Below are 12386 nucleotides of genomic sequence, written 5' to 3' on the forward strand. Positions count from 1 at the left end.
GTGATATTTGTATATACTGTGAAATGACCACCACAATAAGTCTAGTTAACATCTGTCACCATGTAAAGTTAGTAAATGTTTTTCCTGTGATAAAAACTTTAACTTTATTCTCTTCAGTTCAGTCGCTCAGTCGTGTCCGACTCTTTGCGACCCCATGAATTGCAACATGCCAGGCCTCCCTGATAGCATATTCAAAAGCAGAGACATTACTTTGCCGACTAAGGTCCGTCTAGTCAAGGCTATGGTTTTTCCTGTGGTCATGTATGGATGTGAGAGTTGGACTGTGAAGAAGGCTGAGCACCGAAAAATTGATGATTTTGAACTGTGGTGTTGGAGAAGACTCTTGAGAGTCCTTTAGACTGCAAGGAGATCCAAGCAGTCCATTCTGAAGGAGATCAACCCTGGGATTTCTTTGGAAGGAATGATGCTAAAGCTGAAACTCTGGTACTTTGGCCACCTCATGCAAAGAGTTGACTCATTGGAAAAGACTCTGATGCTGGGAGGGATTGGGGGCAGGAGAAGGGGACGACTGAGGATGAGATGGCTGGATGGCATCACTGACTCGATGGGTGTGAGTCTGAGTGAACTCCAGGAGTTGGTGATAGACAGGGAGGCCTGGCATGCTGCAATTCCTGGGATCGCAAAGAGTCAGACACTTAGCAACTTTCAAATTATGTAAGTAATGATTAATGATTATAATCACCATATTGTTGTTGTTCAATTTCTAAGTCATGTCTGACTTTTTGCAACCTCAAAGCAAAATGTATGAAGACCCTCCAGGGGAACCGCTTTTTGACAGTATTAATTCTTCTAATTCATGAATCAGGAAATATCTTTCCATGTATTTATATCTTTAGTTTCTTTCATTGGTGTCATATAGTTTTCATATTAGAAGTCTTTCACTTCCTTTAATAAATTTATCCCTACGTGTTTAAGTTTTTGATACAACTCTAAACGAGGTTATTTTCCTAATTTCCCTTTCTAATGGTTTGTTATTAGTGTACAGAATGCAACAGATTTTTGTGTATTGATTTTGTATCCTGCAACTTTACTGAATTTCTTTATTCGTTCTCAGTTTTTTAGTGAAGTCTTTAAGGTTTTCTACATATAATATTTCATCTGCAAATACTGACAATTTTCTTTTATTCTGATTTGGACACCTTTTATTTCTTTTTCTAGTATTGTGTCATTGTTGAAAAGAACCCATTGTTGGCTCATTTCTAGACTTCTTGATTATTAAACAATTTGCAGTATTACTTGTATTTAAGCCTTATGGCAATATTGTAAACATAGGTTTTATTTTAGCGTTTTAAAGCTGAGAAAACTAAGGATCAATATAGTAGTAATCTGCCCATGTTTCTATACCTGGTAAAGAGTACAACCAGGATTTTAATGTAAGTTTCCGACATTCTGAGTTTAGTCTGGTCTGTATGTGTTCTGGTCATGAAAAACAAACAAGTATCATGGTAGTGTGCCCGTTTAGATTTTAAGCCTCAGTACTAATCTGAAAGCTTGAATAGGTGAAGGGGTTAACTATTAACTTCCCCAAGACTTTAAGTTAAATGATCCATGAACCTATTATACAGAGTAAAGAAAATAGACCTTGGGCTGACCTTAAATTAATTTATCTTGTTTCTGCCTGAGGTTCCTTTATTTTACTGTTCAGTGATTTTTAAAATTTTTTATTTTAGACAATTTTTTTAGAGCAGTTTTAGGTTTACAACAAAATTGAAAGGAAGGTGCGGACATTTGCCCTGTGCCCCCTGCTCCAGCACATGCGTAGCGTAGCCCCTCCAGTTGTCAGCATCAGTCACTAGAATGGTACACTTTTCACCGGGATGAATCAACACTGACACATAATCACCCAAAGTCGAGTTTACTCTAGAGTTCACTTACTTTGCATCCTATGGGTTTAGACCAATGTATGGCGTTTATCCATCATTGTATCATACAGAGTTGATACTTTAATGCCCTAAAATTTTTCTGTGCTTTGCCTATGCCCCTCTTGCAACCCCTACCTCCCACCTTTGGCAAACACTATTCTTATTATTGCCTTCCATGCTTTTACCCTTTTCAGAATATCAAATAGTTGAATTCATACTTTTTAGACTGGCTTCTTTCACTTAGTAATATGCATTTAAGATTCCTCCATGTCTTTTCATAGCTTGGTAGCTCATTTATTTCAGTGTTGCATGATATTCCATTGTCTAGCTGAACCATAGTTTATTTATCCATTCACCTGTTAAAGGACATTCTGAGTGCTTCCAAGTTTGGGCCATTGTGAATAAAGGTGCTATAACCATCTGTGTGCAGATTTTTTGTGTAGACCTTTAGTGAAAAAGCCAATCTAAAAAGTATGAGACCAGAAACAATTTGACTATTTCTCAGAGAAATCAAAAACGTTGCTTAAAGAGAGGGTTAGACATGCAATTAACGTTTTGATTGTAAGCTCTTACATTTGCTTGCTAAGCCCTGCGCCATCATGGTATATTCTGTTGTTATGTAATTTGTGCTAGGCTTTCCACGTGGCTTGGTGGTAAGGAATCTGCCTGCCAATGCAGGAGATGCAAAAGATGCGGGTTTGATCCCTGGGTGGGGAGAATCCCCTTGGAGGAGGAAATGGCAATGCACTCTCTTCCCTGAGAAATCCTATGGACAGAGGAGCTAGTGGGCTACAGTTCATAGGATCACAAAGAGTCAGACATGACTGAGCAACCAAGCATCCACAAATTTGTACTAAAAAATAATTTTCCTCCCTTTACTTATCGAGGCAAGGATGTACCTTGGTCACACGGATAGTTGAGTGATATGACCAAAGCTGTTTAAATTTTTGATCTTTCCTCCTTTTATGTAGGGTAAGGATGGTGAAGGCTCCCAAAGGTGCTCCTCACTTCAAAAAAAAATCAACGTAAACATTAAAAAATTGTATTTTGCAATTATTTATTTTTATTTAACAATAGGCCTTCTTAACGTAGATTCCAAGCACTTCGGAGAATCCTGAATCCGCTGAAATTTATGGAAAAGTTGGAACGCTTGTCCTCAAGCTCCCAAAATTAAGAGTCATTGGTCGCAGGGCTTCCCTGGTGGTCCAATGGTTAGGATTTAACCTTCCAATTCAGGAGGTGAGGGTTCAATCCCTGGTTAGGGAGCTAAGATCTTACATGGCCAAAACTCCAGAACATAAATCAGAAGCAATATTGTAACAAATTCAGTAAATATTTTTTAAAAATGGTCCACATAAAAAATCTAAAGAAAAATAGAGGAAACATTAAGGGAATAAAAAAAGAAGAATCATTGATCCTATCTCTGGCCATCCAGAGAGCATGAAAGATTGAACTCAAAAAAGCAGATGCAATAACTTTGACATTTGACCAAACGACCACAGTCATAAAACTGTCATTCTCCCAGGGATAATGTCGTCTCTCCTTCAGGAGGGCTATTTCTGGACTTCTCTAAGGACATGGAACAGACCTTGTCAAATCCAACCGTATCTTTTAGTTGTGTTCTCAAGGAAAAGACAAATCTAAAACCTGTATGGACTCATTAGTAGGAGTCACTAAATGATGCTTTACTTGGCTGAAGTAGAGGTCAGATTCTCACTGACTTGTTACTAAGTCTAGGAGAAAGTAGAAAAGTAAAAAGTTTCTTGTAATGAACCCATGTATAAGCAGACTACACATTTAAAGTATCAACAGTGCAGCTTTTTCAGGAGGCACTGCAGATAAACCCACTGATGAGTCGGTGGTGCAGGTGCTCCTACAAACCTGACTTTTAGAGAAGGGAAGGCATGTGGGGTATGGAAAAAAGAATCAAGGGTCTGGCAACTCTGCTTTCATTTCCTTCCAGTGATCAGCTTTCACTTGGATGTCTCAGGTAATCCAAATAAAATATTAAGGTCACTGCTTTATTCACAAAGATGTCTTCCACTTATTGCATTGAACATAATGAGCTGGTAAAAATAGGTCTGCTTACTTCCAAACTAGAATTACTTGTGTAGACATTTCTATCCTTTTAAAAAATTATTTTCTGATGAGACATAAACAAGTTATTTCCAAAAGAGATTTCTTGAAAATGTGTTTCTCTGGAAGAATGAATTAAATCTACAATAATTTCCAAAATAAAAGCTTTTATCAGCATTACCTATGAGTGCATATTTGAAAATTCTGAAATAGTTGGGTATACCAGACCACCTGACCTGCCTCTTGAGAAACCTATATGCAGGTCAGGAAGTAACAGTTAGAACTAGACATGAAACAACAGACTGGTTCCAAATAGTAAAAGGAGTACGTCAAGGCTGTACATTGTCACCCTGCTTATTTAACTTATATGCAGAGTACATCATGAGAAACACAAGCTGGAATCAAGATTGCCGGGAGAAATATCAATGATGATACCACCCTTATGGCAGAAAGTGAAGAGGAACTAAAAAGCCTCTTGATGAAAGTGAAAGAGGAGAGTGAAAATGTTGGCTTAAAGCTCAACATTCAGAAAACGAAGATCATGGCATCTGGTCCCATCACTTCATGGGAAATAGATGGGAAAACAGTGGAAACAGTGTCATACTTTATTTTGGGGGGCTCCAAAATCACTGCAGATGGTGACTGCAGCCATGAAATTAAAAGATGCTTACTCCTTGGAAGGAAAGTTATGACCAACCTAGATAGCATATTCAAAAGCAGAGACATTACTTTGCCAACAAAGGTCCATCTAGTCAAGGCTATGGTTTTTCCAGTGGTCATAAGTTGGACTGTGAAGAAAGCTGAGCACTGAAGAATTGATGCTTTTGAACTGTGGTGTTGGAGGAGACTCTTGAGAATCCCTTGGACTTCAAGGAGATCCAACTAGTCCATCCTAAAGGAGATCAGTCCTGGGTGTTCATTGGAAGGACTGATGCTAAAGCTGAAACTCCAGTACTTTGGCCACCTCATGAGAAGAGTTGACTCATTGGAAAAGACCCTGATGCTAGGATGGATTGGGGGCAGAAGGAGGAGGGGACGACAGATGATGAGATGCCTGGATGGCATCACCGACTCAATGGACATGAGTTTGGGTGGACTCCGGGAGTTGGTGATGGACAGGCAGGCCTGGTGTGCTGTGATTCATGGGATCGCAAAGATTTGGACATGACTGAACAACTAAACTGAACTAAACATTTATCAATATCACCTTGTTGTGAAAGTTGCTTCTTAAAATGACTGTGGTATTATGGTCCTTTAGCCTCTTTGTTATTCAGTAGAAACAGCTTTGTAGAATAGCTCACAGTATCTTCACTTGCTCCCTTACTCTTTCCATTTGTAAGCATCTCTTCAGAGTGTTAAGGTAATCTAAAAAAATAAAAACTTTTAGCTACAAGTTTATAGAACTTGCCTAAAGGTGACCAGACTGCAAGGTGATTTATACCTATGTGTGTATGTGCACCCTTTCTAGTTTCTGATGGAGAACACACAAGTTCAGAGATGGCCCTCACCATTCACTTACTTCGCACAGATCAGCACCCACCAGTGTTCCAGGTCACAGCTCCTCTGCTTGAGGTCAGCCCAGGAGGCAGCACTTCTATAGGTAAGAACTGGGAACCTGCAAGAAAATGGCTATGAAGATGGAACCATACTTCACTAACAGTCCCTGTTTAAACCTCTTCATGGTTACCAAAAAGTAGTGACCTTCTCTTCCGGAAGTTGCATGCTTTCTCAGCCATAGCAGTCCCTTTGGCCATTTCCATGCAAATGGAAGCAACAGAGAGAAGGAAATAAACCCTTCAGAGGCCAATGCTCAGTGATGGAATACAACACTGAATTCATTTTCCAGCCTCCAGGAGTTTGATTTGTTGCCATCACTAAAATATAAAGTAACAGAGAGCAGAGAAGAGACGTGAGGGAAATGGTTTCAAGGGCTGCTCTTGTTTTCTACTGAGAGAGTGAAAAGTAACAGGAGTGGCAGATTGCAATAACCTTCAGAAGTTGTGACGAGCTAAAGTTGACCCAAGTGTTTTATATGTGATTTTATTTACCTATTAGTATACTCACTCTTTAGAAGTTTATTCTTTTACGAAGAACATCTGAAGAGGGAAGAGTGGATATTTTGATTTTTGTAAAGTGTGTTCTTATACATCCTTATCCAGTTTCTACCTGTCAGTATTGGCCTCAAGTGAATTATCATCCAACTTACTAGCAAGTCATAGATATAAAGATAACTGTCCCTTCTGCCCCACTCCTTCTCTTGTGATGTGATGGCCAGAGGAACCATTATTAAAATAAGCTGGCTTCTCTATAGATTCAGAGAAAGGAGAAGGGAAGAAACAATAATAAGCAAAAACCACTTCCATGAGTATTTTATGGAAGAAAACCTACCTAGTCAGTCAGGACTGACCTTGTTGTGGACCGCCATTCCCTCGTTTGTATGGAAGAAAAAAGGTGTTCTGAATTTGGAACTACCGACTCAGATAAACTCTTAAAGAACTTACTTACAATTTGTGAATTGACTGTATTCAGTTTTCTCTCTTTTGTGGTCGATTCAGTTGAGCGTTTTTGTAACCATCGGGTTTCCCACAACATGGCTTCCAGCCTGGCCTGGGGCTTTACTGTATGTGGAGTGTAGAGTTGCTAACATCCACAGCTCACCATGCTCTGTTCTCCTGACTACAGAACTTCAGTTGGAAGTACGAGACACAAAGACAGTGCCTGAGGAACTCCTCTTTGAGCTTCGGAAGCCTCCACAGCATGGCGTGCTTATTAAGTACACAGCTGGGTCACCAGGGCCCATGGCCACAGGTAGCCTGCTCACTCCGTCATTGGCCTCCTGGAACTTCTATTTTTTTTTTTTTAACTATTTTAATGTTGTTGGAGTATAGTTGATTTACAATGTTTTGATAGTTTCAGGTGTATAGCAAAGTGATTCAGTTATACATGTACTTATATTCATTCTTTTTTAGATTCTCTTCTCGTATAGAATATTGTTCTTGCTCCACAGTTGATTTTATGTCTCCGACAAGAAGTAAAGCAATACTGTGGGATAAGGAGGTACTTAGAAAGGGAAGACCTTTAATGTTTAGTCCATTGGCTGAAGTACTGGGGACTTCCTTCTCTGTACCACCACCCACACTCCGAAACTATGAAGCTCTTTTCTCAGGTTGTATATAAAATTGATTTCTAAAACCTGGAGTAAGTACGTTTGGAACAACCTCATGAGTTGTCAGCTCCATGTGAATCTTCACAGTATCTTAAACACTCTGACTGTTAGAGTATAAGCTGCATGTATTTTCATCCATTAAAAAAAGTGGTTATGTGACCAGCTTTCCAAAATAATTTTTATTAAATTTTAATTTTTATAATAATTTTACTTTGTCCAATTATAAAAATCATGCATGCTGATTGTTTAGGAAATACAGAAAAGTTCAAAGAACACAACTGAACCTAATTTTTAATAGTTAGCTCTCATATATTGAAGTGAATATGTTTCAAACTTTTCACCGTGGGATGCTATATACTTATTGTGACAATCCGTATTTTCTCAAAACTTTCATGTAATTCCTAACAGGCATGTAATAATGTGTTCTTCTGAATATTGCTGCAGAGGGAGAATGTCAACTTTTTTACCTTGAAGCTACATAGGATTTGTAACAACAATAAATAGGCACTTGGGATTCACAAAGACAGATTGTTTTTAAAAAGTTACTGAGCAAAAGAAGTAGCATTATGATAGATTTCTGGTATCCTAAGGGATCTATGTTAGGAGCATAACAGTCATAGCCCAGTTTCTTTAATATTATATTTAACCAACATTTGTATAATAGATATGTGAGTTTGAAAGATGTTTGTAAAATACTAGTATTATTATCATTTTAAGGAACAATTACACTAGCATCAAGAGAAGGCTTGGAAGAAGAAAACAAAGAATGAATAAATTTTTTAGTTGTCTTATATACCATCAATTATTATAGTCAGTAATCTGTGAGGAAATAGAGTTGAATACAACATCCAAGAAGACCAGTTCCTCAGCTGTGCTCAGGAGTCATGGGGCCCCATGGCACTAAGTAGCATTTCTCATAAAAAGGGTTCTATGACCAAACAATTTTAAGAAGCTTTCATATTGTATATTGAAGATTCTAGAAATCTAGTGAATCCTGCCATTTAAATATTTTAAATTTTGTTTCAACCTATGTTTCTTAAATGTTTATGACCTTGAAATTTTTTTTTCCACACAGCACCTATCACCTATTTATGAATAGACTTACACAGAGTAGGTTTCTAACTTCAAGTATACTTTTCAAGTTTTAAGTGTTTTTTAACTTTCTTAACTTTTAAAATAAGCCATCAGTATTATGGTTAGATTCTAGAAGCACTATCATAAAGAATACAAGTATGCCCTGTATCGTCTAGAATGAAAAGTGAAGCATAGAGCTTAGAGAGGCAGATTTTGGCTCCATCTGATTTAAAGCTTTAAAAACATTTCAGAGTTATCTCCAGTGGAATCAGCTTCCTTGTAAAATGGTGAGCCTCCCACCTTGAGCCATGCTGAAGGACAGGCTAAAGAACCCTTTACAAGGCTAGTGTAAAGGGAATCATACGTTGGGTGGTTGGTTGAACTAATTAGCTTATAACTCCCAGGGTTTATGATCCTGTATGTGCTTTGAAATCTTAAGAATTGTTCCCAGAAGTTATTGGGGTTTTGCAACTTGTTTTGTTCTTGAAAGGTGACACTTTCACATATGAGGATGTAGAGAAAAATGTCCTGCAGTATCTACATGATGGCTCGTCTGCCCAGGAGGACAGCATGGAGATCTTAGTCACAGACGGCCTTTCCGCCACAACAGTGGACGTGAGGGTGGAGGTATCCCCGGCCGAGGGCCGGGGGCCCCGACTGGCTGCTGGTGCCTCACTGAGCATCACGGTTGCCAGTAAGAGCACAGCTGTGATCACTCGGTCACACCTGGCTTATGTGGTAAGTTCTTTCATTTGTCTTTTTGTCCACTGCACCCTCTGATCAGGTTGACTAGAAAGTGATGCCGTGGCTGAACATGTGGGCCATCAGGTCTATGGCCATAAAGGAACTTTTCGTCAGCTTCCCTATCATTCTGCTCTTTGCAAGTAGTGACGCTCTTTATTCCAGCTGCTCCCACTGTTTCCCCAGCAGACAAGTGAATGAGCAGAACATTGATGAAAATGCACTGAGAATGTGTAAGGATGGGTGATTGGCACTAGGAAATAGTAACAGTGTCAAAAAGCCCAAGTTCCCATATTTTAAGCTCCCTCCATAGTATTTCAAATGGGAATTTTAGAGGAAGAGCAACTTAGAAGAATTTACCCATCAATGACTGATAAGTTATGGTATTTCATGGCTCACTTTTCTGAGAGACAGCCCACTTCTCGCTAGCGTTTGTCTCAGGTCCAGCTCTGGACCGAATGCTGGCACGCTTGTTTGGCAGGATTCCTGACTCACCCTCCATTCCATGCCCCACGAGAAGCAGGGACCAAGGGTAGATTCAGAAACTCTGTTGTTTTTTCCACTAGTCTGACCTTAATTTGATATGTGATCCTGGTTAATTAAACTCATCTTCTTTCTTTGACTTTACCTCTGGAGCTAAGGTATGTATGTTGTGAACATAAACTCTCTGTGTAAAAATCATAATGAGTAGTTTTGACAAATACATTGAAATAAAAATGGTTATCTGAATGATAATCACTCTTAGTATTGAATTTTTCCTTTGCTAATCTTAAAATTTCCTCCAATAACCTGGCCTTTAAAAAAATTACTGTATAGTTTTATGTAATCCTTTTCTGAGCTGAAGAATATGGCTATAAAATCTAGGCCTGAATAGTAGCATGTAAGATAAAGCATTGGCCTGGGAACAATTGCTTCAATTGCTTTTGCACAGATTTTCCCCTAAAATTGTCTTTTCTTAACTTATGGGAAACTGCTTTTCACCCTGATTCTTCTCGTGGGTCTAGTACAGTTTCAGAACACTTTTGGCCTTGTTTTTAAATTGACAGGTGATTCTTACCCTAGGTTATGGCCTTTTGAGTCTTATGAAACATGAATTCATAAAAATTTATGAATACAGATTTAATCAATAGATTACCAAGGCTTGAAAAATGTTTGACAGACCAAAATAGGATTCCAGGAGCAGTTCCTTCCCATTAAGTGCATATTATGAACTGCAGATCAAAATGCAAGCCCATTGGCAACTGAACATGTATTTTCAGAAATTGATTGAATGTGAATTTACCCACTGGAGCAGAAAGAAGACTCCAAAAGAATTATTCTAGCTCACTGAAAGCATAGCATATTTTAAAGACTTAGCTAAGTTATTTATTAATACTAACTTTCTCTGAGTGTTGTGGAAGAATTCTTTGCTTAATGTCATGGGGAAGATTTTTCTAGGTATGCATAGTTAATGAGTTTGCTGTGAACATCCAGAAAAGTTGGGAAAGCCATCCCAAACCTTGGTCATAAATGGGGCAGTTATTGTGTTGTGCTCGTGTCTGACTCTTTGCAACCCCATGGACTGTAGCCCGCCAGGCTCCTCTGTCTGTGGGATTTTCCCAGTAAGAATACGGGAGTGGGTGGCCACTCCCTTCTCCAGGGGATATTTCTGACCCAGGGATCAAACCCACGTCTCCTGTATCTCCTGCATTGCAGGCAGATTCTTTATCGCTGAACCACTGGGGAAACCCAGACTATAACGCAAAGGAACATGTGAGCCTATTCTTAATTACAGTATCGTGAGCTGCAAGCAGGTGAAATGACGTCAGGAGAAACAAAAGGCAAAAATGGGATTCTGTGTGATTTGCTTCTTAATGGTTTTTTCCTGTACACAATTTGCTGTGTACTGCAAGGAAACAAATAGGCGAGGGATGTGTGGGTTTTACGGTTAAAATGAATGGGTTCTCATCCAAGCTTACCACTTTTGCTAGTGTAATAACCCTTGACACGTTATTAAACTCCCTAGGGCTCAGTTTTCTCATTTGTAATATGGAGAGGATGATATAAGATTAATCTTAAATAGCTAATAGAATTGCTATGCACTAGCCAAAAATATATTAATTCAAAATAAACCATTTATAATAATATTACATAATGCATATGAGGTATAAATGTAACAAAAGATGTATAACTTCTAGGGAAAATTGATGCTATTACTGACTAGAAAGAAAATCCAAAGGAATTTCTTGACAAAGTTTCAAAAATAAAAGGAGAATTTAGGAAGGGGCTGGATAGAAGATCAACAGAACAATAGCATTTCTATATAAGATCAAAAAATATCCAATACATTTAACTAAAAAGATATATCACTTAAAATAGTGTCACAAAAATTATATTCCTTGGACTAAATCTAACAAAAACCAGGCAATACTTTTACAGGGAAAATTGTCATACTTAATTGGCAGGCATTTTTAAAAGCACTGCTGCTGCTGCTGCTGCTAAGTCACTTCAGTCGTGTCCAACTCTGTGCGACCCTGTAGATGGCAGCCCACCAGGCTCCCCCATCCCTGGGATTCTCCAGGCAAGAACTCTGGAGTGGGTTGCCATTTCCTTCTCCAATGCAAGAAAGTGAAAAGTGAAAATGAAGTCGCTCAGTTGTGTCCGACTCTTTGCGACCCCATGGACTGCAGCCTACCAGGCTCATCTGTCCATGGGATTTTCCAGGCAAATGTACTGGAGTGGGGTGCCATTGCCTTCTCCGTTTAAAAGCACTAGGAGATGCCATATTCATAGGAATATTTAGTATCAAAAAGATATAAATTATCCCACAATATGATCTTTCCATTCAACTAAGTACTAGTCAAAAGTTCAGTGACCTTTTAATGATCTTGATAAGCTCATTCTATAATGTATCCATGCATGCTAAGTCACTTCAGTCGTGCCTGACTCTTTGCAACGCTATGGACTGTAGCCTGCCGGGCTCCTCTATCCATGGGATTGTCTAGGCAAGAATACTGGAGTGGGTTACCATGCCCTCCTGCAGGGATCTTCCCAACCCAGGGATTGAAGGCACATCTCTTATGTCTCCTGCATTGGGAGGTGGGTTCTTTACCACTAGCACCACCTGGGAAGGTGTCTATAATGTTTAAAGAACAACAAAAGGCCAAAATTCTGAAAATGAATGACAGGAGGGCAGGGGTTTGCCCTATCAGATATCAGGATTTGATATAAATGTGCACTGTTTAAATCAGTCCACACTGGTATATACTAGAGAGTCTAGAAATAGACTCATACTTGAGACTGTAAAATAAAACAGATATAGCAAACCAGATTGGTGTAATAGAAGAAACTATTTGAAACATGAATCTGCACAAATTATTATTCATATTAAAAAGAAAACAAGAGCTTGTACTGCTGCCTCACACCCTAGACAGATATTAAGTATAGAAATCAAGTCCTTAAATGTC

At 38.8% G+C, this 12386-nt stretch overlaps 1 protein-coding gene across 1 annotated transcript in view; it reads left to right on the forward strand.

Annotated features, from left to right (window-relative positions):
* Positions 1 to 12386, forward strand: part of FRAS1 (Fraser extracellular matrix complex subunit 1) — a 523572-nt gene that overhangs the window by 407313 nt on the left and 103873 nt on the right. Inside the window, exons 36-38 of the mRNA XM_027970762.2 lie at positions 5428 to 5559; positions 6642 to 6767; positions 8690 to 8937. Coding sequence (XP_027826563.2) covers positions 5428 to 5559; positions 6642 to 6767; positions 8690 to 8937 — 506 coding nt within the window. The remainder of the gene's footprint in view (positions 1 to 5427; positions 5560 to 6641; positions 6768 to 8689; positions 8938 to 12386) is intronic.

Source organism: Ovis aries, chromosome 6, assembly GCF_016772045.2.
Source record: "Ovis aries strain OAR_USU_Benz2616 breed Rambouillet chromosome 6, ARS-UI_Ramb_v3.0, whole genome shotgun sequence".
Taxonomy (NCBI): Eukaryota; Metazoa; Chordata; class Mammalia; order Artiodactyla; family Bovidae; genus Ovis; species Ovis aries.